The sequence below is a fragment of the Rattus norvegicus genome, chromosome 1 (assembly GCF_036323735.1).
Source record: "Rattus norvegicus strain BN/NHsdMcwi chromosome 1, GRCr8, whole genome shotgun sequence".
In the NCBI taxonomy this organism is placed as follows: Eukaryota; Metazoa; Chordata; class Mammalia; order Rodentia; family Muridae; genus Rattus; species Rattus norvegicus.
The window spans coordinates 24,596,845-24,622,464 of NC_086019.1; the positions used below are offsets into that span (position 1 = coordinate 24,596,845).

Here is a 25,620-nt window from a genome sequence, read left to right on the forward strand (position 1 = left end):
TGTACTCCCAAACCCTCAGTAGTCAGTCAGTCATTCTCAAAAAGCCAAGTGGAGTGGTCCCCGTCAAAGGCCAAACAGCTAAGGAACCCGGTTCACGTGGCCTTTAACCCGCTGGCTTCCCCCACCGTCCAGGGCGAGCCAGCAGGGGCAAGAGCGGGGTCGCGCGGCGACTCTCAGGCCGTTATGAGTCTCGCTCCGCAGGAAGCACGGCCCACGCCGTCCCGAGGGCTCACTCGGCCCGCACGGTGCGGCCGTTCAAACCGGCGAGTGTGCGTCGCCAGCGTCCGGCCAGCCTCACTGCTCCCGCCACGCCGGGCCCTCGCTGAGTAAGGCCGGGACCCCCGGGACCCCCTGGTCAGGACTAGGGCCCAGTGGCTGCTAGCTGAGCTTGTCTGTATAAACGATTGGGTGCTAGGCACAGTTCTGGTTTAAATGGAAATTAAAGCCCATTTGTGCTATGCTGCTCGCCAGCGATGAGCAGAAAACATGCACGGGGCTTCCAACCCTCCCTCGGTGAGCTGAGGGAAGCGCAGCCCGGGTAACCAGCGCCCTCTGGCCACTTCCGCCTCGCCCATCCCGCGGGCAGGAGGACTTTGCCAGCGGCTTCTGGAAGGAGGAAGGAGCTAGGGGGCCAGGGCTGCGAGGAGAGCAGCGAGAACCGGAAGTGAGTGGCTAGCGCGGATACCCGGAGTGCCCGGGTCCGGCGGCACTCTAGCTGCCTCGTCCCATCTCTATGCTCCCGAGCGTCTAGTCTATTTATTGTCGCGGGGGAAGCAGCGGCCGCCCTGTACCCGGAACAACAAAGCGAGAAACGGAGCTCGAGCCTTGGGGGGCTCCTAGCAACGGGCCGGGGCGGGAGTTCCATGGAGACTGGGGAGCGAACCCGTTTCATCTTCATCCTTGTCCTCCAGCTTCTTCTCCGCGTCCGACGCAACCAGCAGCAGCGCTGCCGCCGCGTCCTTTACGACCGCCCCGTCTTCCCACGGTAACCCCGTCGGCGGTCCGGGGAGGGGGACGCGGAACCCGCGGGGCCCGGAGCAGCCGCGGGGCGTCTGCGCGCCGGCTGGGCTGCGGGGAGCTGTGCGGGCGGGGACCTGAGCATGGGAGCGCCGCGGGCCACCGGCTAGTACAGAGGACAGGCCGAGCGGTTCGGGCATCCCAGTAGGGATAACGGGGTGGGGGTGGGGCGCGCCTGCCTGGCGGAGGAAGACGGACGGGCAGGGATGGACCGGGTCCTGGAGCACCTCCCCCCCAGGGGGAAAAGGGACCATGCCACTAAGCGAGGGGTCCGTGGCTTCTCGGGAAACTTGGAGCAGCTGCGCGAGGGCTCCCCCAAATAGCGGCGCCGTCGCCTGTCGTTTCTGGCACTTGCCGGGAGCCCCGCTCTATAATAATAGTAGTAGCCAAATTAAGCTTCGGGAAGAAGGATCTGGAACGCGGGAAGAAAGAAATGAATTGTGAATAGGGCTGAGCAGGGATGAGAATTGGGGGAGGAGGAGGCGATAATCGCTGCACAATCGCCTGGACGGGTTCTAGAAGTATATAAAATGGGAAATGACTGAAATAGAAAACACTCCTTTGCCGAGCTGTGCATCTGCAGGCCGTGCATCTGCAGGCTCTGCCAGTGTGCACATTGCACCGAGTGTCAAGCTGCAGCCAGTCCACATCTGTGAGCTTTACTGCATCTGTCACCTGCCGAGTGAGACTGGCAGTGACTAGTGTGAACTTGGCGTGCTTATGGTTAAGAAGAATGGCCTAGAACTGTGGCTTGTGTATGAAGCTCAGATTCCGTGAGGTCATTGAAAAAGGGGAATGGAAGGAGGGCATTCAGACTTTGGCCAGAATTCGCAGGCTCTTTCCAAGTTTGAGAAAATAGCAAGCAGTCCATTCAAATCAAGAGTGACTTTTAGCACTGTCTGGTTGAAAGAATTATTTAGGGTTTGATACGCCCAGTTAAATATTCATCAGTCTGTGTTCTTCAGACTTGCATCACAGACTACTTGGTAGACTGAGGCGGGAGAATGTGAGTCCAAGGCCTGCTTAGGTACATAATAGTAAGTTTCCTGCACTAGATGTCTGCCTCAGAAAACAAAACAAAACTGATTTTCCCATCGGTAGTAAAGTTCCTCTGTGGTCCGGAAAGGTTACATTCTACAGTAATAACATTTTTATGGTCAGTAGGACCAAGGCTCTTCATACAAAGTTGAAGATTAATGATGGAAACAGCATTGATAATTTTCTAGGCAATATGTTGACCACAGGTTCAGTTGCTAAGCCTGGCTTCTCCTAAGCCAAAGGATGTCGCTGTTACTGCCAGGCCTCTTGTATATTCTGTGCTCCCAAAATGAGTGCCAGGAACTGTAATGATCTAGAGCTGTGTGCTTTCTTGAAGAGGAGCCAGGCAGGGTACAGTTTTTAAGTCCTTGTTTTATTGTAAGCTTCTAACTGGGACTCTGGGGTCCAGTGTTGTTAGTTGAAGTACTTTCAGATTGACAAGGAGATCAGCAGCTTCCCTTTAAAAGGACTGGAGACTTGAACACTGAGATGAAAAAGTCAGTATTTCAGAAGCCAGGGTGAGACTTTTGCTTCTTATTTTTATTTTATTATTCTGTGAAGGCTACTTGGTGATCATCCACTGTGGGTTGTAGTGCCAGCCTTGGAACTTTCAGTGTGTATCCTAAGGAACTCCCTGCACATCAGCGTTTCCGTTAGACTTTCTTCACCTGGACTGTTTGCTGAGCCCTCTGTCTTCTGTGGTCCCTGAATGCTGGTCAGTTCTCTTGTCGAACTTTTATTAATCCTGTTTTGGCTTTCCGTGGTGTTGGCCCCAGGACTCCGTGTTCTCCTCAATTGTATCCTGATCAGAAATGCTTTTTATACTTTTATATGTTTTTCTGCTTCATAGGGAGTTTTCAGCACATGCCCTGGGCTTATGTATGTTTTTCATTAATGGTACTTTGTTGTATTTTCATATGAACCCTTTTTGTGGGTAAGAATTGGAGTGGACATGCCAGATGTTCTATATTTCAGAATAACTGCTAAGCTTCAAATTCATTCTGATGCAAAAGATTGTATTGAAATAAAACTGTGATAATATTTGAGCTCTTGATAACTGGGGTATTTAGAAGCCCATGCGGTACTACTGTTACTATAGACAGTCACTCTTTTTGAGGTTAAAAAGATATTACAGACCTGTTATGTGTTATAAACAGAACATAAGGTTTTTGTAATTCTTGGTCTAAAGCTGTTTTCAACACCTATCTTACCATTTTGCATCTGAATATTTGGCTAAAATTACATTTTGCGATTTTAAAGGAAGTGCAAAAGTGGTTTCCACACATTTTTCTTCAGGTGGAAAATAATCTGATAAAAAATGTTGTGGGTATATCTGTGAGAAGAGTGTGCAGAATTTGCTATAATGTACAACAGATCATGGGGCACAACCATTATTTTGAAATGTCATTTCTGATCAGAAATGTGACATTATTTAAAAGGTAGCAAATTCTGTATAGTGTAGTTGAGTAGACATGAGGACATTTAAACATTAAGTAAGTGACCCTAGGTGGTTGATTTCTTCCTGTTGCATCAACAACAATGTGATGAAATTATTACTATGAAAAATAAAGTTTAAATTGATTTTGGAAGCGTTTACAGTAGAAAGTTTTCACCATGTTTCCAAATTAAAGCTTTTAGTGTCAAGATTTTTAGCTGACATTTGAACTATAAAATTTTCCTGAAATTCCTGTCCATTGCACTTCACACCTTTTTTGACTGGTGCCACTTGAAGTGTGCTTTTTATGTATGGGTAGCTGACAGAGAAGTGACAGACATGGGTAACATGACATGACGGAGGTAAATTTAAGTGTCAGATACTGTATTACATATGTACTGGTACTGTAACTGTTGGTTGGTAGACATCATCATGCCTGCTTGATACAAGAAGCTTCTAGAAGGTCAGCACTGTGAATCATGGCCATATCGCGTGTTCATATCCTCGGTGTGTTTTGAAGACTGACTTGTTTACTATATGGAGATAGCATGTTGATTTTACTGATTTGGGGGCTTTCCTAGCAGATGAAACAGAGCCTATCTTGTGTGCCAGTGCCCAAGCCCTGAGAAAAGCCTTCTGACACCTAAGTCTTCCTGTGTCACATCTGTTCGTTACTCTCTGTGTAGTGGTGCACCTGTAGGCACCAGCAGGTCAGAGGCATGATTAGGGCTGTTTTAACGAATCCAAGCTATAGAAAGAAGGACTGACTGCTCCCACTTGAGCAGGAGACACAGGGACTGTGTGCATCTTAGGAGTACCACTGTGGAAGAGTTCTACAAGTTGAGACAGACCTGGGGTCTTCTAGGACACCTAGACAAATGTGATATTTTTTTATTATGATACATTCTGTCTTTTTTTTTTAGAAGGGATATAGAATATATGTTGTTTTTATAGTTGTGAAAAAGCAAGATTCTAGAAGTATGTCATCAATGGCAAATAGTCAGACCACGTAGGAAATTCTGCTTACCTGTTCTTAACTGTGACTAAATGCTAACACAGAAGATAATTTATCTTGAATGGTTGGATTTATGAAAGGAAATATGTTACCAGGAATCTTATTAAATGTTTAATCTTTACGTCAAAGTAACTTCTTGGGCAGTTTAGATTTCTCTTCACACGGAGTCACCAAAACTTTAAAATATTACCCCCTCCCATACAGTACAAACGTTTGGCTATCGTTTATTTTGACCTTAGAGTATTTACTCATTAGAAAGTGCTGAGGTCTAGGGAGAGAGCTCATTGGGACAAGTACTTGGCATGCAAATGTGAGGGCCTGAGTTCAGATCCCCAGAATCCACATGAAGTCAGAGGAGGTGGGTGGTGTGTCTATAATCCTTGTGATCCTGTGACTAGAAGGGGTGCAAAGACTGGAGTCCCCCCAAAGCCTGTGGGCTAGCTAGCCTGTCAGAAGCAGCACTGAATCAAGAGAGCCTGTCTTACATAAGGTAGAGAGAGGGTGGGGACCTGTATGTGAGGTTGTCCCTGATCCCTGTGCTGTAGCCTTTGCACATCCATACTTAGGCGCATTTGTGTGCACACACAAGATTAGAGGAAGAAAGGGAGAAATTAGATGGTGTGCTACAGACAGCATTTTGTCATGACTTGTGAGTACTAATGGTGCCTAGCAAGAAAGACAACTTCGTATATAGATTGGCCTGGATGAAGGCTAGTTTACTAAGTGAAATACTAGTTTCAAAAGAATCAACCTTCCTTCTACAAACTTTGAAGCTCTTACTTGTAAGCAGTAACTTGATGAGGATTGGTTACATTTTTGGTATTAGAGTGGGTATATTAAAGGTATGAACTGTTGCCTACTTAGCAGCCACCTGTGTTGAGCATCAGGGGTCTGCTTTTGTTAATGGTGTGGCATCACTGTCTGCAATGTAGAGTTAATATCTGAGCTTAAAGGGTCATGTGAGGCCGAGAGAGTGAGCAGGTGCTCTGAGCACTGGTCCTCTGCGGTTGCGTGCTCATCAGATCTCTCCTTTCTCTTGTTCCCAGACTTGCTGTTACATTATTGACGTTCCTTTTGATCCCAGCCTATTAGACTCATCTGTGCTATTAGGTTTTAGTGTAGGGGAGTACTTTGAAAATGTCTAATTGTCACAGGAGCATCTGGTTATCACTTACAGCAGATGGGCTAAGTAAAGCCAGACATGTACATTTCTTAGAGAAGGGAAACCAACAAAGCCTGGTCTGGCTCCTGGTCACAGCTATTGAAAGGCTGCTTCCCTCCCTGTGGGCCTGACGGCGTCCCTGCCTGTGTAGTCTTCTGAGTGGAAGAAACAGGCCCCGTTGACTCATTTGGCAGGACTGGCCTGACTAGAAAGCATTGTTACTTGTATACCTTAATTGACGATACACTTGAAATTTGTTAGTACCCGGATCAGTCATTTGAGTTTTCCATGCCACTACAGCTGTAAGATTAATGTATCCTTTAGAGTTACAGAAGGAGCTAACGCTGTTGCTGTGACAGTGATTACCAAAGGGCTTTTGAATGGAAAACTTAATTTTTTAATGATGGTAAGGCTCAAACCAAATATTGAAACTATCTAACCTAGGAAGTAATTTGATAATTACAGTTGACTATCAAGATAGCTAATTTAAAGTTAAGTCAAATTGAACACTTGAAACTACTAAAATGCTACTACTACTACTACTACTACTACTACTACTAATAATAATAATAATAATAATAATAATAATTTTGCTGAGCCTGATGGAGCATGTCTATAATTCCAGTACCCAGAAAGCTGAGGCAGGAGGATCACTGTGAGTTCTAATCCAGCCAGAACAAGACCCTGTATCAAAAAGAAAGTTTTGCTTAAAGTGGATTTCAAACTATTGTCTTCTTTGTTGTCTAATGTCTAAATCCTGTTTTCTTATTGAAATAATAATTTTATAAAATATACACTATCCCATCATTCATAGTGTATTTAACTCAGTGGAAGTTACTGCCTGAAATGTGTCAGGCCCAGGTCTCTACCCCGCACGTCCCCCAACACACACATACCACAAAGCAAGGTGTGCTCCTCATATATAGAGGTGATAAAGTTCCTTAGCTCCCTTTCCCAAGTTTGTGTTGCATTTTACACCTGAGATTAGCAAGATGCTTGTATTCAGAGATAAGACTTTGTTTTTGTTTTCCTAATTAAAGAAAGTGAAGCCTGGCGGATCCTGCTGATTTAGGTGAGCAAGTAGATTCGTCAGAATCCATCTTATAATGATTACATTTTCTTAACCCTTTTGTCATGGCCACATTGATCCCAGATCTTAAGACAACAGAACAGAGACAGATGTGAGGAGAAATGACTGTAGTTTTTCTGCTCTCCAACCCAAGTGTATGCTTATAGCTCCTTTAACGTCAGATACTCTGAAGACTGTTGGAATAGGTTTAAGAAAGCAGGTCCTGAGCCTCATGTGCATGGTGGCTCACAGCTTTAATCTCAGTGTGGTGGAGGCAGAGGCAGGTGGATCTCTTGAGTTTGAGGCCAGCCACACTTACATAGTAAGCACCCGGCTAGCCAGGGCTACATGTGGTTCCATTCAAAAAGAAAGGTGGCGTGAGAGACGGACCTGAGGGCAGTATGTTAGTACTGCCCTTTACAATAAAGTTTACCTGCTGGGAGAAGGGTTTCCCTGGTATTTTTTTCCACCTTACTATTTGAGGGCAGATGTTGCTGTACAGATGGGAAGGTATGAAGCTAATCTAATCTCTAATCCAGGGTGCAGATAGGAAGATGGGTAAGGTTAGTCAGAGCTTCTGATAACTCAAAGTGAACTCGAAGCCTTTGTGGGAAAAGGCTCACCCCGTCCCTTTGTCAGACACTTTTCTGGAGCTACAGAGCTGTTGTCACTCGCTTGCTTATGACTGCTGTACATCCTGCATCCCCTCACCGTTAGCTTCAGACAGCCTGGGGGAAGTAGTCCTAAGCAGCCTTTAATCGATCATGGCCTGGCCACATCCCAGGATCTTCACTTAGGGAGGTCATGGAAGCAAAGCCATGTTGAAAATGATCACCAATTCATAGATAGTCAGCAAACCTGGTATGCTACTCTGAAAGTACTCTCTGTTCTATGCTCTTATGGTGGCATAGGGACAAAGATCTGACAAGACAGCGGATTAAAAACTCGTAGATGAGCCAGCTAGCTCTTGCCTGTCCTAGCACTGGGAGATGGAGGCCGGAGGACTAGGAGTATAAATAAGGTCACTGTGCTAGCTTATGCTCATATACTAGCACTAGGCATTAGCTGCAGAGTGAGTTGGAGGCCATGTTGAACATACATGAGAACATATGTTCAAACAAACAAAAAGTTCGTATGAGTAATTCTGATTCTCTTAGCTCATATTGCTAGCATGATTGCAATATGGCAAATTAAAGCTTGACAGTAATCTAAAAATCTCACTACAGTGCAGACCTGCTTGGGCAGTTTCATACGCTGTCCAATGGAGCTGTGATCACTGGAGGACCACATAGATGATGGTGGCCTTATCATAAGGAAAATGAAATTTCCTGTTACCTGTGTTTCTACTTTACCCTCATTTAGGTGCACAAATAGTTATCATGTTGCCATTTCCTCTGAAATGCACAGTGGGGATCGCCCGGTACACATTTGTAGGCTTAGATGGTGGCTGTACCACAGCCTGAGTATTTCTCAACATACCTCCGAGAAGCAGCAAGAGAGTACTTAGTTGTCTTTATGTTAAAAATGTGCATCTCTAGCCCAACATGATGGCATGCCTCTAATCCCAGCACTCAGAGGAGGCAGAGGCAGAGGCAGAGGGATCTCTGAGTTCAAGGCCAACCTGGTCTACAAAGTGAATTCCAGGACAACCAGAGCAGTTATACAGAGAAACCCTATCCCTGCCCCACCCCCACCTCTTGGCCCCCTACAAGTGCATCTCTATTTATTTCAGCTTTTTTATTTTTGTTAAAATTAGAAGACCTCAGATGTCTCAAACAGTGTCTGGCTGTCTTGCAGTGAGGTGGGATCTTGCTGTGTATCCCTGATTGGCCTCCACCTGGTAATCCTCTGACTCAAAGGCCACATGTCCAGCTTTGAAACTATACTTTTAGTTTGTCTTGTGATGTTTGTTGTTGTTATTGCTGTTGATTTGTTTTTTGTTGTTTGAGTTTTGTTGTGGGGTTTTGTTTGTCTGTTTGCCCCCCTTTGTAAATAGAGGAATAAGCCCATTTTGGCTGTGAAATGAACAGTATCCTGACAGACTGGACAGGTTAGCTATTCTGGCTTTAAGAGTTGGACAGGTTAGGTTCCTTGGGTGACTTAAAGCATGGAGTAGTTTAGGGGGAAAAGGAAAATGAAGTGCTAAGTATAAATATAATGTAAGTAATACAAATAAGTCTAAATCTTAACTTTTGTTACTTAATTGCCACCTTGAATAGAATCTGTCCTGCAATTCCTTGATTTGTTCCAGAAGTATTCCTTTAACTCAGCAACCAAGTTGCTGATCCCAGAGCTAAAGACATTTAAATCGAGCTGTTTCTCTAGAGAGCTTAGTGTTTGCTGTCCCTAGGAAGTAGAACACAGTCTCCCTTGCGTGCTGAGTACTGTGCTGCCGTGTCCTCTGTCCTGTGGACTCAACTCTCGCTGAAATTACTTCTCGGGCTCATCCTGAGCATCTCATGCATCTTGTTTACTCCTGTATCACACTCTCTCATTATTTCATTGCCGGCTTGTTCGCCATCTGCTTTACTGCTAGACTAACTGCTAAGAGGCTCCTCCCCTGCCGACTCACAGGGCTTGATTGACTCCAGTTACATAGTAAATGTGCAGTTAGAATAAGAGTTTGTTAGCTGAAGGGATGATCTGCCCTTTCCAGCAGTATGCTTTAAAGTGGACTGTAAGGGTGTGTTTTAAGTAAATTCAGCTATAAAAGGAAACTTGGGGATGGGAAGTGCATAACACTCCAGGCCAAGCAGATTAGATCCTGTTTTGTTTTTCTAAGAACCAAAAGGTTGGTGTCTGTCTGTCTGTTTGAAGTAGGGATGTAGCACAGTTAGAAGGATAATTCTGGTAGTTGTTTGATAAACAGACTAGATGTTGAAGGCGGCAAACAGAAAAGTTGTAGTGGACAACTCTTGCCATAATGATGTGCAAGAAAGCTTAAAAATAATTCTTGGTCTGGACACAGACTATAAACCTATGTTTGAAGTTAGCTGAGTATAAGAGAAAAAAAAAGGAAGGTTCTGAAGCTTTGTGGAGAGGGCTGGAATGGGTTTGAACCAGGGTTTCACTTGAGCGCAGGCTAACCTGGAGCTCTCTATGTAGCTCACGATAGCCTTAAACCAATGACAGTCCTCACCCTCAGCCTGCAGAGTGGTGGGATAGCATACATGAGTGAACATGTCTAAGACTGAGAGGTCTTTGGTTGTGATGAGCGGCTAGTGGCTGGTGACTGCACGCCACTCATTCACTTAGCAGTGGTGGAAGCAGCACACTGCCGTGTTTCTGTGGAATTGAGGAGTTTTGACCTAGTAGATAGTTGGGAATATGAGATTAAGTCTCTGATAGGTCAAGATTGACATAGGAGCCAGCCATAAAGTTCATAGACAGCAGTCAAAGCCCAGAAATCTCCAAGAGACTAAGGTTTATGGCATATTTAAAATATGAAGAAAACAACCTCCTCAAGCACACAGAGGTGTCTGTCTTTCCCTCAAGCACACAGAGATGTCTGTCTTTCCACAGTTTTAGAGAGTCCTTAACTGCTGGAACTGTTTTAATTTAATTCCTCAGGGGCTGCATTAGACTTCAGTAAGGATTTCTGATTTAAGGAGGAGACGAAACTGAAAAGCCATGGTGTCGCTCTGGGACCTAGGTTGACCTGAAACTCTCCTTGTAACCCAGAATGGCCTCAACTCCAGTCGACCCTCCCTCCAGCTTCAGCCTTCTGGTTACTGGAATTACAGGCATGCGCCACCCTGCCCTTCTCAGTGTTTCAAACCTTAGTCTGTTGTCTGTGAGAATAGATGACCCACCCAAGAGAAGCAGCACTGAGTACTAAATGCAATGAGTATTTAAAGCTTAATTTCCAAATTGAATGTCTAAAGCTTCTGTGGGGACCTAAATAAAATTGAGCTAAGTAATCAATGTGTAATGTGCCCCAGTGCCTGCTTAGTCTTTGCTGGTCCTGCTCTCCATCCCCTCACAGCTGCTCCTCAGCCAACCATCTCATTCTCAGTCAGTAGCCATCATGTGTTTTGATTAAAAATAGTCTTATTTAAGTCTGCAGTTATTATTAAATTTGTGGCTAAATCTATGTTCCCACCATACTAATTTTATTGATCAGGTACATCAAATTGTGGGCTTTATTTTACGTCTTGCTTTTCAACTTGAAGACACGTGAAGTATTCTTGTGTTCCAAAGCTTGAAGACTGTAATGAATCACCAGAAACCTTTTCCATTTTTGAACATTTCTCTGCTCATGGAGGAGGAAGAAAGGAGATAATAATAGGAACAGTAAGAATAGCTAAATCTGAACGCTTACTGTGTACAAGAGCAGCGCCAGGCATGCCACGTGGAATTTCAGTTGATGCCTGGCGCTTGGTAGGTCCTGTGCTGTGTTATACATGGAGACACTGAGGCTCCCCTCTGCTTGTAGCTCATAATGTGGCTCATAAGGGACTGCCTTGCTGACTGGTTTGCTGAGTGCTTAGATGGCCGTGTCTATTCTGGATCTCCTCTTGGTGTCTCACAGCGTTTTAGAGCTCAAGATGCTCCAAGTAAGTTGTCACCCACTTCCCTCCTGAGCAATCTACGGCCTTTCCTTGGTGTGAGGAAGTGAGAGCCTTAGCCAGAAACCTAACATCACCTCCGTTTCCACATTCTCTTCCCTGTATCTACTGCAGAGTCCTGTTTGTTCTGTCTCTTGAGCTTTTCTTTTTTACTCAGTGCTGATAGGTTTTCTCACCAATCTCATTTCCACCCTCCTATTGCAGAGCAGTAATGATTTATGTCTTATATTCTTCCCACCCTTCTAGCTTACCACCACACCTGGGACAAGTATGAAAATCCTTAACATGACACAGTTTGACCCATTCTCCATCTCCAGTTTTCTCCCTATAATTCTTCCCATTCTCCATGCTGGCCTGCCCTTCAAGTCTTAATAGCCATGATCTAAACTTGTTTCAGCATTAAGAACACCTGCTCTTTCTTCCTACCAAGCCACTGCTGAATTGCTGTGTTCTAGCATGGGGCTCAGGCTGGTTTCCAGTGTTTGTTACAGAATTGGTTTAACAGAAGTGATGCTGAGCTGCCGAACAAGGACACAGTAGCCGTACATTTGAAGTGCACCGAGATTGTCTTCAGCAGAAGGACTAGATTAACCTGGCTAACATTTATATATAAGAGCTTTATGACTCAGGAAAGTAAACCATTGATATAAAACAGCTTCATTTAAAGAAGTATAAATGGTTAGCAATATTTAAAGAATTTACCTTTGTTAATATTTAGGAAAATCAACTAGTGAGGTATTGGCTACTTTTGTATCTGAAGTTGTCAAAAGATGTCATCATGGTCATTGCTTTATTTTATAAGTGGGGGGTTTGCATGCGTGTGTGAGTGTGTGTGTGTGTGTGTGTGTGTGTGTGTGTGTGTGTGTGTGTGCATCACACATATTGCCTGGAGCCCGTGGAGCTCAGAGGAGGGTGTCAGATCTCTTGGAACTGGAGTTAAAGACAGTTGTGATACCCGCCATGGGAGTGTGGAAATTGAACATGGTTCCTCTCGAACAGCAGCCAGTTCTCTTAACCAGAGCCAGTTCTCTAGCCCTTGTCAATAGATTTTTACAAAACCCTTATAAGATAGCACTTGTATATGATCACCATCTTGTTTAAGATGCTCAGATAAACATATGAGTTCAACAGCCTAAGAAAATCTAACAGTGGTTGAGTACTGTATGTAACCAGAACTGACATGCTTTCTTAAAAATCTTATATTGCAGTGTGTAGTGGCACGTGCTTTTAATCCTAGCACTTGGGAGGCAAAGGCAATTGGAAGTCTGTGAGTCTGCAACCTGGTCCAGACTGGTCTGCAGAACGAGTTCCAGGCCAGCCAGGACTGTATAGTGAGGCTCTGTCTCAGACGGGAGTGAAAATACATACATGTATGTATACCGAGAGTTGGGGGCTGACAGTGTCTTGTTTCCTTTTCTGTTGCTGTGACAAAATTACCCCAATGGCAACTTCAGGGCAACAAGACTGACTGGTCCACAAGTGAGGATTACAGTCGTCTGTCAGTCATGGTAGAGAAGACACAGCTGCAGGAGCTTACGGCAGCGGTCACATGACAGCCATGTTAAAGACGGGAGGCTGTTGAGTGCTTGTGCTCGGCTTCCCTTCTCGTGTGGGGAGTTCAGGGTCCAGCCTGGGAATTTGCCACCCAGAGTTGGCGGCTCTCCCCACCTTGGTTAACCTAGTCAAGGGCCGGCCCCTCAGAAGCATGCCCGGAAGCTTATCTTTTAGGGCTCTAGATCCTATCCAGCTGACAATTGGTTAACCCTCAGAGTTTACTTAAAATAGCACGGGACATCTAAAATAAATTTTATCTACACATAATAAGGAGCTGGTATATCTTTAAGTTTGAGCCCCCAAATTTAAATTTGTATGTATAAAATATGGGTGGCTCCTGGTCTACTGTGGTTTAATTTATGAAGGTATAAAAGTGTATTCTGTAGAAAACATACTCAAAGTTAGAATTCTTGCCCTGGCTAGCAATGGTTATAATACAACCCACACTCCGGGTACTGGGCAGTGGAAGCAAGCTACAGCTCCCAGTCAGCTACACAGCCTGAGAGGGATCTCCCAGCAGTGGTCTCCTTCAGAAAATGAACAGCATCTACATTTCTCCTACTGCCTTTTAGGCACCATTGCCTAAGATACCACTGAAGTATTAGAAAACTTATTTTTATGTGGCTTTGTGTGCTCAGTAGATAGTTGCCAAAATACAATTATTCTTAATAAAAAATAGTCTTTGTAGCTCCCTGTAGAATTCTTTATTACATTTAATTTGTTGTCATTTATATTTGTTTATCTGTGCGTGTTCACATGGCTGTATCACGTGTGTGAAGATCAGACAGAAGACAAGTTGTTGGAGTTCTTTTCATCTATCGTGTGAGTCCCATTAATGGTTGTCAGACTTGGTGGCAACAAGAGCCTTCACCACTGAGCTGTCACTCTGGCCTTCTCTGAAGAATAGGTTTAAAAAATTATAATAGTCATTTTAATGCAAGTTATTCACATGGATGCCACCTGTCTTCTAGTCTTCAGGCTGGGGGGGGGGGTGGTGGTGGGGAGGAGGAGGAGGAAGGCCTTACTTTGTGTAGCCTAGGTTGGCCCTGACCTGCAATGACCTCTTTGTTGTCTCAGTCTTCCAGTCACTGTGTTTACAGGTAGAAGGATTTTTATTTAGAATAAGTAGTATAGTTAACTGGTAGACGTGTGTATAGTGAGCATTAATTTTAATAAGGTATGTTTGCTTCAGCATTTATTCAGTGCTTTATGTAATATGGTGACATATCCTTCCTTTAGCTTTTTGTGTGAGTCCAGGCATACTATAAATTCTTTTCTTGCATACTTGGAAGAAAGAAAACTCTAAGCGTGAGGTATAAGCAGTTGGGGCAAGTACAGGAATGTCTGCGATAGCATGGCCCCTGCTGGTCAGCTAATGGGTTCCAGCTCACTGAGGCCGCTGTTCTGTGGACCACAGTAATGTGCCTCCTTTATCCTTCTGCCGCCCTTGAACGGGAGCGGGAAAGGGAGTGCAGGAAGTTTAGCCTTGAGAAGGCATATGTAGGCTGACACTAGAGTTAAGACAGGAACTTAGTGTATAATCAGAAAGTTGTATATATTACATGCCTTCATCTTCCCATTAGATGGTGGACATTTGTGTGGTGAGGTATCAGACATTGAGAGACACTGCACAGCAAGATCTGTCACTGGCTTCCAATAGGGACGGATTCCTGTATTTTAAAGTTCAAGTTGATCATAGGTACATGACAATACCTGAATACCTCTGCAGATCTCTAAAAATTGGCGTAGGTATCTGGATAACACTCTTGCTGCCTCCTCTAACAAAGTTCACAGTAATTCCCTAATGTCAAGTCAAGTAGATCTGCACAGGTCATTGGTAATGCCCTTAAATGTCGTCTATACTGGATTGTTCAACAAGAATTTAGTCAAAGACCTTGTTTGTGGATACTTTTAGTTAATTTTAATTTTAAAAATGGGATTTATGTTTTTCACAGTTAAATACTTTACTGGTGTACCTTAGTGGATTGGCTGAGGAATCAGACTTTCTCAGAGGCACGTGGTAAATGGTTTAGGCCTCCTTGTCCTGCTCAGCACTGTATGTTTACCTGCACTGCAGACACTGTGGAAACATGAGCATGGCTGAGTGCCTGGAAAAGTTTTCCTACCCAGGTTCTGGCCCGTTCACTTGCTAGGATCTGCGTCTCTCCATCTGCAGCTGTAAGGGCACTTAAGCTCTCTTACCAACTCACCCAGTCGTGTTCAGTTCCCATAGTCAGCTGTAAAGCACCTGCAAGCTCGCTCAGTACCTGCTGCCTGCTCTGCTCTTGGTGACAATATTGGACCTCCCCTTGGCCATGCATAGGATACCCCCGTTTACAGGAGAGGGGCTGAAGACGTGGAGAAAGCTAGGTGACTGATGACGCCACAGAGTTAATATAAGCCCCGCAGCAAAGCCCTCTTCTGCAGTTTATGCTACTTTCCGAGGTGAGAGAGAACAGTCTTCTAAAAGGCAATAGGATTCTGGTTCTCAGAGAAGTGTTGACAGTTGGGTAGCATGGTAAAATCAGGATGTAGGATGGCTGCTTTATAGAATACTGTGTTAGTGTGGAACTGTGTTGATTTGCTTGACGTTTAGAAAGGAGAGATCTCTTGGGACTTTGTGAGTAGACTTGTATGTGTTGTAAATCGGTCTGTTACCAATCTTACCCTAAGTTGGCCAGTTCTCAGATTACGGATGGATGCTAACTGTGGTCAAGCCTTAAAGCCCCTTGCAACATCCACAGCTGTAACACAGTCTCTTAGAGTGGTAAGACTCTTCTCCTGTGTGGAAGCAGATCTATTTAGTTTGGCTTTTTTGGCCCTCCATTGGATGGTAAGGTTATTTGTGCTTTGTGGTTTTTTTTTTTTTTTCCGGAGCTGGGGACCGAACCCAGGGCCTTGCGCTTCCTAGGCAAGCGCTCTACCGCTGAGCTAAATCCCCAACCCCTTTGTGCTTTGTTTTTATGACAGCATTTATTGTGGCCTCTTGTAGAAAATGTGATGTGGTTGCTTCTGATGAAGTTTGCCGTCAGAGCCAGGAGGGGGCAGTGTTCTGCAGGAGATCCGAGGTTGTAGTTGCTGAAGCAGTGGCTTTGCAGTGAATACCAAGCCCTAGGCTAGAAAGTCAGAGCCCTAAAGATAGGTGCTGTGTTGTCCACACAGTCACTGGGCAAGTCGGGGGAGGAGTTCTGCTTCCGTGTGCTTTACAGAGTGCTGGGAACATAGCACTTCAGGAAAACAAGACCGCTGCCATTCTAAATATTTTAATTTGGAGTATTTGACAAATCAAACTCGAAAGTGAGACAAAACAGTTAAGCCATTTTTAAATATGAGTCCCAGACAAAGAGTATGTAAGCTGAAGTAACTTTACTTTTAACAGTACACCTAATGGGTATGTGTTGATTTGGGAATTGAGATTCAGAGCTGGGGTCGAGCTCAGTTGGTAAATTACAAGTTGGTGCTCACCCTCAGGTACAGCGTAAGCTACATGAAAGCCTGGCTCAAAAAACAAAAAGGAAATTCAGATTCTACCAAAAAGTGCTAATTCTCTACATAGAGATGCTAACGCTTCGATACATATATATATATCATATATATGCACCAAAATAATCTCATGTCAAGCCTCCATACTAGTTAAGTGTATGTACCCACAGAGGCCAGAGATGATTGACCCCAAGGCTGGAGTTAAGGATGTTGGTGAGCCTCCTAATGTGGGTACTGAGAACTGAACTCGTGCTTGTGGAAGAGCAGGTACTCTTAACCATTGAACATCTCTGAATAACTTTATACACTAACAAACCTCTGTCTAAGCTTTCGTGTTGTATACTATTCAGAAAAGTGTGTCTTGTGGCTGAAGAGAGGCTCAGCGATTAAGTAGATCTTACTTACGGCTCTTGTAGAGGACCTGAGTTCAGATTCCTACGTGGTGGCTGACAACCGTCCATAATTCTAGGTCCAAGGGACCTGATGCCTTTTGACCTTTGAGCGTGCACGTCCGTTCATTCTCTCTCTGTCTCTGTCTCTGTCTCTGTCTCTCTCTCTCTCTCTTTCTCACACACACACACACACACACACACACACTCACGGGATAGTATGTCTCTTACGGTCAATCTTGTTTATTCTTTGCTTAGCTCAATATTACCAACGGACAACAATTCCCTGAGTGTGCACATATTTTAGGTTCTGATAATCCACTGCAACAGTATCTTTGGTAGAATGTTTCTATACCAAATTATAAGAGAATGTTGTCATATTTATACTATAGCTAGGACCATTAGCCATTTGCCATAATGTTACTACATTCTTTTAAGTTAACATTTCCTCAGCTATTAACTATAACTAGTAAGGTTTTTTTTTTTAAAAAAAAAGCATGTTTATAAAATTTGAATAACTCATCCAAGAAAAACTAACAGAATTTTAAATGTTACTAGAATTGACAGGCAATGAAAAATATACCCAAGTAGAGAAATGCTGAAAGAGCTGGTGAGGGTGAGGATGGCCTTCAGTGTTTATTTTAAAAGACAGAGAGAGAGACAGACAGACAGACACACAGAGAGAGAGAGACAGAGAGAGAGACAGAGGGGCGGGGAGACAGAGAGAGACAGAGAGAAAGGAATTCAAGCTTAAGTAGTTTTCACTGTAAAAAATTACAAAATGAATTGAACAAATCTCAAAGAGATGAAATAAGCATAGCCCCCCCCCCCCCCAAAAAAAGCAAAGATGGGATCAGCTTAACGAGCACAGGAAGGAAGGAAGGAAAGAAGAAAGGGAGGAAGGGAGGGAGGGAGGGAGGGAGGAAGGAAGGAAGGAAGGAAGGAAGGAAGGAAGGAAGGAAGGAGGGGGAGGAGGAGGGAAGGGAAAGGAAGGAAGACCTCGCAGCAGCAGGCTGTGAGCACACAGAGTGGGGCTGGCTGAACACTGCTGTGGCTGAGGCTTGAACATCAGTAAGACCCCAAGAAAAACCGTGGAAGATATGCCCAGGCAGTGGTGGCACAGGCCCTTAACTCCAGCACTCCAGAGGCAGATGCTGCAGGTGGATCTCGTGAGTTCAAGGCCAGCCGTCTACAGAGGGAGTTCCAGGGCAGCCAGGACTACACAGAGAGACCCTGTCTCCAAAAAAAAAAAAAAAAAAAAATGTCGGTTGTTCTAAAACACTAACAATACTGAATTAATTTTCCAAAAATCTCAGGCAACTAAGAAGTTCAAATATTTTTAAAATAAGTGCTTTTATATTGCTTTTCAGAGAATTTTAAAACAAGAACTACCATAAGTTTTCTGAAACTGGCATAATCTTAGTACTTAGGTCAGATAGGACAGTACAAAAAAGGGATGTTATAATTATAACCATTAAAATTCTACTCAGAAATGTGGGTACATTAATCCTGAATAAAGGATTAAAGGAGCTCACATGTACACATGGAACAGAAAATGAAAGATATGCATATTAAAGACCAAAAATACAAGAAAACATACAGCGAGGTTAGGGTATGGCTAATACATAGAACGGAATATTAAATGGTTATATGCAGGTGTTAGAAATTTGTATTTCTTAATTTTCTAAAACAGGGTCACACTATGTAGCCCAGGCTAGCCCTACATCTGGGTCAGTCCTACCTTGGCTTCCTAAGTGCAGGGATTATCAGCATAGGCCATGGTATCAGCATAGAATTAAATTCTTATGTAAAACGCTAGGGGTGTTGGGGATTTAGCTCAGCGGTAGAGCGCTTGCCTAGCGAGCGCAAGGCCCTGGGTTCCGTCCCCAGCTCCGAAAAAAAGAAAAAAAAAAAACAAACAAACAAACAAAAAAAAAAAACGCTAGGGTTTGCATTGTGCCTACAAGGACTCAGAGACCACAAAGTCCGGTCCTTGAGTGTGGCATGCTTGGTTTCTTATTGGAACTATAGCACACCTGAACCATGAAAAAGTTACTACTGGTTTAAGGATTGAAAGTTATTTAAAGATAATAATTTTGTTGCATCTATTGTGACATTTTGTGATAGGAGATATTACTTGATTCTTATAATTGAAAACTGTTTATTATATTTTAATTTTAAGATTATTTGTGAGAAATGGCAAAACATAGAAGTTCAGTGACTATCTTGTTTTCTTTCCCAGGATGTGATCTTCGTGGTGGGAAACCAAGTTTCTAAACTACCCCAATGGATGCAGACAGTGATGTTGCATTGGACATTTTAATTACAAATGTAGTCTGTGTTTTTAGAACAAGATGCCATTTGAACTTAAGGAAGATTGCTTTGGAGGGAGCAAATGTAATTTATAAGCGTGATGTTGGGGTAAGTATCTGCGTTTCAGTATGTGTACTGTGTGCATTGTACAGACAAGTTGTGAGCACCTTGCTATGCTAGGTGTAATGGATGCATGGGCCCCTGTAGAGGAGGCGCTTCTCATGGAGACTGCAAGTACTAGAAATAACGCTTACTTAGTCTTGGTGGCTGTCTACCCTAGTACAAGCCCTAATTTAATTTTGTTGCATGTTAATTTTCCTGTTTAGCAATAAATTGCTAAAAAATGGGACTTGTGTTTTAACCTAAATGTAAGATTTTATGTTTTGTTAAACCTATTTAAAAACATTAGTGTTATCAGTAAGTAACAAAATCTTAGTGATTTGATGTCAGCTTTCTAGTGACAGTGGGTATGCATTTGGCTTTGATAAAGTACATACCATACTGGGACTCCAGGTCACCCTAGTCAATGTGACTCTTAGAGAAAAGGGAACAGCAGATGCTAGTATCATGGTTCCTTTTCTATCCCTGTGAGACAGTGTGACTGATAGAGGAAAGAGTTGTGTAGGCTCAGAGCTTCAGGTGAGCAGCACAGCAGCAGGCAGGCCTGGGGCTGGAGCAGGAAGCCAAGAGCTCACATCTTGATCCACCAGCATGCAGCAGAGTTAGGGCCATAGAAAGACCAACACTGGCAATGGCTTGGGCGAGGCAACTGGAACCTCAAACCCCAGTGACACACCTCCTCCAAGGCCACATCTCCCATTCCTTCCCAAGCAGTGCCGCCAGCTGAGGACAAGTCCTCAGGCATAGGAGCCTGTGGAGACCATGCTCATTCCCAGCTGGCAGGGATGTGGGCCTCATGCTGCTGGTGGAGTTACAAAGTCAACCTCTGAGAGCAGGTGTTAGTCAGGCGGCTAGGTAGCCACTGGGAGATGAGAGGGAAGGTAAAGTGGTACACGTGTCTGTCTTGGAGAATGCGTGCAGTGAAGGGCGTCCTGTTCAGTGGAGTAAGGCAGACTGAGCACAGCAAGTATCACATCCCTTCTCTCAGTGATATTACATACATACATAGCCCAGAGAAGGAAGACTGAAGACTGAGGAGAAAGGAGAGCACGAGGCTCGTGAGTGCTAAGATCCACACTACACTGAGAAGGGATTGCCTATCAGGCCCAGACTAGACAGGGTCTAGACACCAAGGAAGTGGCTCCGTGGGCAAATCACTTGTTGCACAAATGTGGTGCATTTGGATGCCCAGAGCCATGTAAAAACCAGGTGCAGGAATGCTTGTTGTCCTCCTGTGGAAGACAGAGGCAGAGAAGGAATCCCTGGGCTTCCATGGCCCAGCTAGTGCGTCACAGGAGAGGCTGTCTCAGTGCAGAGCAGGGAGATGCATGCCGTGCTGTATGCCTGCACACACACACATGAATACATGTACATGTCATCAACACACAGAAGATTGTCTTTTAAGTTAGGGATGCATCTGAAGGCTCAATTTAAGTTCTAAAAACTAAGTGCCTATGTACCCTAGGTAAATTATCTCCAGTTTTTAGAACTAGAAACTAAGAACAAGTTAAATTCAACAAAAACACAATCTCATTGGCCAATTAAGTTTTTTTTTTTTTAAATGTGTTAGTAATAACATCTTCCCTTACCAAGAAAACAAATACACAGAAAGTCAGGTGACAAAACATATGACTGTCGTCCCCACACAGGCTATAGGATTATGTGTAGTTGGCCAGCTTGGGCTACCTAAAAAGACACCCGCATCAGAAAAGCAAACCAAAATTTAAAAGTTTAAATTAAAAAAAAAAAAAGAATTGAAGCTGACAGTCTTCAGGTGGGCGAGTAATAACTAAATGTCGGATGACTTCATTTCACGGTTTCTTGCCTGAAATTTTATAGCTTATTTTGGTTTGAACATTATCTTGCTCGATTTTAAGTATTCCTCACACTGAATTGTATTGAGTTTGTAATGTGCACATAATGGAACTAGGAAAAACCACTGCAGGGAGAGACTTGCGCAGACCTTTTCTTGAGTCTGTTTACACTCCGCTAAGCCATTCTCGAGACTTTGATTGCATTTAGTATTGGCCTTCACTTGAGGATGGTGCCTGGCTGGGTAGTCACTTCAGCCCTGCGTAATAGGTGGGCACGAACAGGGGCACATGGGACAGAGCTGTTTGCCAAGACTAAAGTAATTGGATTATTGCTTTTTTTTTTTTCCAGAAAGTATTAATGAAGCTTAGAAAACCTAGAATTACAGCTACAATTTGGTCCTCAGGAAAAATTATTTGCACTGGAGCAACGAGGTAAGTGTTGGCTGGGCTGGTACTGCGTATCCTCTGCTCTGCTACCCCGGGAGAACACCCTAGACGTAAAGCTCCTCAGCTTTCAGTGTAGAATGCATTTTCTGTGCCACTAATCATCTGTTTTTATTTCAACTACAGTGAAGAAGAAGCTAAATTTGGTGCCAGACGTTTAGCCCGTAGTCTGCAGAAACTAGGTTTTCAGGTAACATTTTCTAAAAATATGTGTACTGCACATGTCAAGGATTTAATTTTATGTAAGTTAAAAAGTTCAATAGACTAAACAAATCACAAGAATTCTTCTCTGCTGAACTTTTTCTAGATTCTTGATATTGCTCTTCAGTGTGAACATTTGGTAGCAAAGTATGGCTGTAGAGATTGGAAAAGACTTTTTTCCCACTAAATTGTTTCCCATAGAGACTTGTTTCCTTACACATTAATGTTCTGTGGACTCAAGCTTTTCTACCTCCCTCTCCCACACAGATGCATTCATCAGAAACTGTCTTTTGATTGCCTCAGGATACCTGGTCAGGGCGGTTAGAGAGCTGGAGAGCCCTGTTGACACAGCACTACACACTCCCATGTGTAGAGCTGCTGTCACTGGCTAGTCAACCTTGACTTTGTTACAGTCAAAATGTGAATACAATTACCACTTATATGGCCTTCGTAGGTCATATTCAGTAAGATGTCCTTGAACAATGTTCTTGAGTAGGGCTGTAGGTAGAAACTGAGTAGGTGAGAGTGCACTGCCAGGGAGGGTGGGACCACAGTTCATGGTGCTGTGGCGCTGTGGCATTTCTAGCTCTGCTGTTCTGCAGGCACTGGGTTGGAGGGTGGCTCTCATGTACAGCCGTGGCCTCCAGGGAATGTTTTACTGGAGATATTATATAGAGAGAATGTTTTACTATAGATATTATATAGAGAGAATGTTTTACTGGAGATATTGTATATAGCACAATGTGGCTTCCGGAGAATGTTTTACTGGAGATATTATATATAGCACAATGGGAGAGACTTGCTTGGAATGTGTAAGGCTTTGAGTGTGTCCCCACTGCCACAGACAGACACAACACAGACACACATGGGAGTCTAGGGGTAGAGAATGAAGAGAAAAAGGGAGACGTGTTTTAAAAAGACATTAGCAGGAGCACCTGTTAGTGTTAGAAAATATCAAAGCTGCTTTTCCTAGCTAAGCTTACCAGTATTAAGAGAAACCTCTGCCAGTTATCAACAGCTTTTGACTGGATCACCACAAGGACCACAGAAATGCCTTTAAAATGAATTTAAGAGCCCAGCACTCACTCTGCTTTAATTCTTCAAGTGACAGTTTCTCCATCCTGACTCTGGGATTCCTCTTAACTCCTTTCCTTTTCTAGCGCTTTTCTTAAATATCCCATTTTCAATATTAAGATTAATTACATAAAATTTAAAAGACAACAATAGTTTCAGTTATACAAATACCATTTTATAATGATGTTACAGAGAACTTGTAATTAGTACAGATTGCTATAATGAGCACTTTTATGTGTTTCAAGAATAACTTCTGGAGTTTTGCTTTTCGCCCACAGGTAATTTTTACAGATTTTAAGGTTGTGAATGTTTTGGCAGTCTGTAACATGCCCTTTGAAATCCGTTTGCCAGAATTCACAAAGAACAACAGACCTCATGCCAGGTAGGTCTTTGAGGGTCAAGAGAACATGCAAACTTGGAAGCTGCCTTTCAGTGTAAGTAACAAAATGTAATTGGTAATTGTGTTTTTATATAGCTATGAACCTGAACTTCATCCTGCTGTGTGCTATCGGATAAAGTCTCTAAGAGCTACGTTACAGATATTTTCAACAGGAAGTATCACGGTGACAGGTAACCTGGACTTGATGCACACCTGTTCCGAACTGCATCACTCGCTTCTCATGGATGCCGCGCTGTCTTGTGTGGGCTCACGGTCATCCTCATCAGGTGTTCTTCATGCTCACATGGCTGTGTCTGCCGCACATGGTCTCAGTGTACTTAGGACACAACTGTACTTGCAGACATTTGAATAGGAATATCCCACCATAATCTTCATAGTATAACTTTTAATGTATGCAATATTACATTTAAATTATGTAGGAGAAGCCCATTTTTTCAGGTCTGGAGATAGATATTCAGTATAACTAATTTCTGTTATTTTCTCCATGTGCTTCCTTGTCTCATTTGACTCCACCAAGTACTTGGATGGGGTAGCTTCAGTAGGTAGTGCACATGTCCAGGAAGGCATTTGCTTGCAGTTTTTGGTTTTTTTTTTTAAAGAGTACTGTGATAATAAATTATACTTGGACATACTTTAGGAGTCAGGCCCTGAAGACAAAATGGTCTAAGATAGATTAAGGAATCTTGTTGAATTTTTTTTTTTAAATATTTATTTTGTACATGAGTACACTGTAGCTGTCTTCTGACACACCAGAAGAGGGCATCAGATTCCATTACAGATGGTTGTGAGCCACCATGTGGTTGCTGGGATTTGAACTCATGACCTCTGGAAGAACAGTCGGTGCTCTTAACCACTGAGCCATCTCTCCAGCCCTTTTTTTTTAATTCTCAAGTGAATGAAGACTCAACCAATCAGCTGCAGTTAACTCATGCCATGTATTTTTCCTTCTTCTCAAAGCCAATTGCCAGGCTCCTGCCTGAATCTTAAAAATGAGGCAGAGAAATTGTTCTCTTATTTCAGATGCTTCTAAACTTCTGAGTAGCACATTGTAAACCTAAAGAGGCCTTTAGTCCCAGCACTGAAGCAGGCAGATCTTTGTGGGGCCGGTCTGGTCTACATTGTGAGACTCTGACTTAAGGGCAGGAGGGACGGTGATAAACAGGACACTGTAGCAAACTTAAGAAAACTGAGCTGCTTAATTACTAGACTTTGTGTTTGACTGACTTTTTTTTAAGTATAATTATCGAATTGATAGGTTAAATACCTTACCAAACTGAAGACAGTTGACCTGATTATTACCATGCCATATATACATAATGCAGAATCTCCTGTGAATGTATGGTTCCTGAGAGCGTTGTACAGTGGGTGAGGCGAGCCAGAAGGAGTGGGTCAGGATACAGTGTGTGCAGTGCTAGGGGAGCTTACAGTCGGTGGGCAGCTAAGCTTTCATGACTTTTCAAGGGGTGATTATATTATTCGCAAGACTGCTTTGTTCACACGTTTAAGAAACGTTTCTTCATTTCGTGTTCCTTTTGATCATGTAAATGTGCGAGTTCCATGGACTAATTACTCCATTGCATGGCCTTGTCACCTGATGCTGCCTCCAGAATTCTGCTGAATTAAATAAGCTCTGAAGTCAGTGGTTGCCTCCGTGCTGGCGTGAGCTGAGCACTTTCAGAGCCTACAGAGAAAGAGCCAGAGCTTGGGTAGCGGCCTTCCATCTCCTGGCTGTTCTCCTCGGCCTGTGCCCCTCAGAGCAGTTCTTCGTGCCAGTGCCAGAAGCTTAAGCACATGACGCTGTGCTTTAAAACAGTGTACTGCCTGGGTCTTACTCTGACTGTGTTCGTGACTTTGTAAGTGTGCAGTAGTGTTGTGAACAGGCCTGAGCTTCTAAACCAGGGGAGTGAGTGTGTCTAACTCCGGGAAATCAGTGCCCCTCTCTGGCCTGCTCTCAACCCTTCCTCCTCCTCCTTGTTACAGGGCCCAATGTAAAGGCTGTGGCCACAGCCGTGGAGCAGATCTACCCATTCGTGTTTGAAAGCAGGAAGGAGATTTTGTAACTCAGACTTCGTTGGTTAGAGTCTCTAACTGAGCACCATTTGAAACCTGCTGCACATTGGACTCGAAACACAAGGAAAACTGGACCAACAGTGACTGAGGACAGAGACTCGTACTCACGGCTACAGTGTAAGCTCCAGTCTCTTTGGATTTTACTTCAACCTTTGCTGTAATATAAAAAGGAAGTTTACAAGACATGACATTGCTGCTTTTACAAAAGGACGTTCTATTTATTTTCGCAGTGATCTCATGTCCCCACAGGCAGAGCTGTCGCAGTGTGCACTACCTTACAGTTGTTTTATTGATGTCATTATTTTTCCAGTTGGAGCTAATGTGTTTGATTTGTGAATAGTCTTTTACATTTTTGTATGCTGAATATAGGCACCAAAGAACCTGTAAACGTTATCTTTTTAAATTGAATGTGCACAAATAAAAGTTTGGAAAAGATCTCTCTTCATATCCATTC

General features: G+C 43.6%; 1 protein-coding gene across 17 annotated transcripts; it reads left to right on the forward strand.

The window, feature by feature from the left end:
• Positions 1 to 183: 183 nt before the first annotated feature.
• Tbpl1 (TATA-box binding protein like 1) lies at positions 184 to 25,601 on the forward strand. Of its 17 annotated transcripts, none has more exons than XM_063274511.1 (8): positions 188 to 326; positions 912 to 985; positions 18,973 to 19,151; positions 21,327 to 21,409; positions 21,548 to 21,611; positions 22,975 to 23,078; positions 23,172 to 23,266; positions 25,077 to 25,601. In XM_063274511.1, exons 3-8 carry the CDS (start codon positions 19,017 to 19,019, stop codon positions 25,154 to 25,156), a joined length of 561 nt encoding a protein of 186 aa, XP_063130581.1. In that variant the 5' UTR covers positions 188 to 326; positions 912 to 985; positions 18,973 to 19,016; the 3' UTR covers positions 25,157 to 25,601. The 17 variants fall into 17 exon arrangements, with proteins under 17 accessions (XP_063130548.1, XP_063130578.1, XP_063130615.1 ...); XM_039091317.1 differs by having other exon boundaries at positions 19,079 to 19,151; positions 23,172 to 23,362; XM_063274512.1 differs by lacking the exons at positions 188 to 326; positions 912 to 985 and adding exons at positions 12,518 to 12,674; positions 13,638 to 13,680.
• The last annotated feature ends 19 nt before the right edge of the window (positions 25,602 to 25,620 follow it).

Excerpts from the sequence above, each read along its gene's own strand:
- Tbpl1 (XM_063274478.1), top strand. The coding sequence starts at position 184 with ATGAGTCTCGCTCCGCAGGAAGCACGGCCCACGCCGTCCCGAGGGCTC. Across the intron at positions 327-19,078 it reads CCACGCCGGGCCCTCGCTGA|AACAAGATGCCATTTGAACT; the intron begins GTAAGGCCGGGA and ends CTGTGTTTTTAG. Across the intron at positions 21,410-21,547 it reads ATTTGCACTGGAGCAACGAG|TGAAGAAGAAGCTAAATTTG; the intron begins GTAAGTGTTGGC and ends TTTCAACTACAG.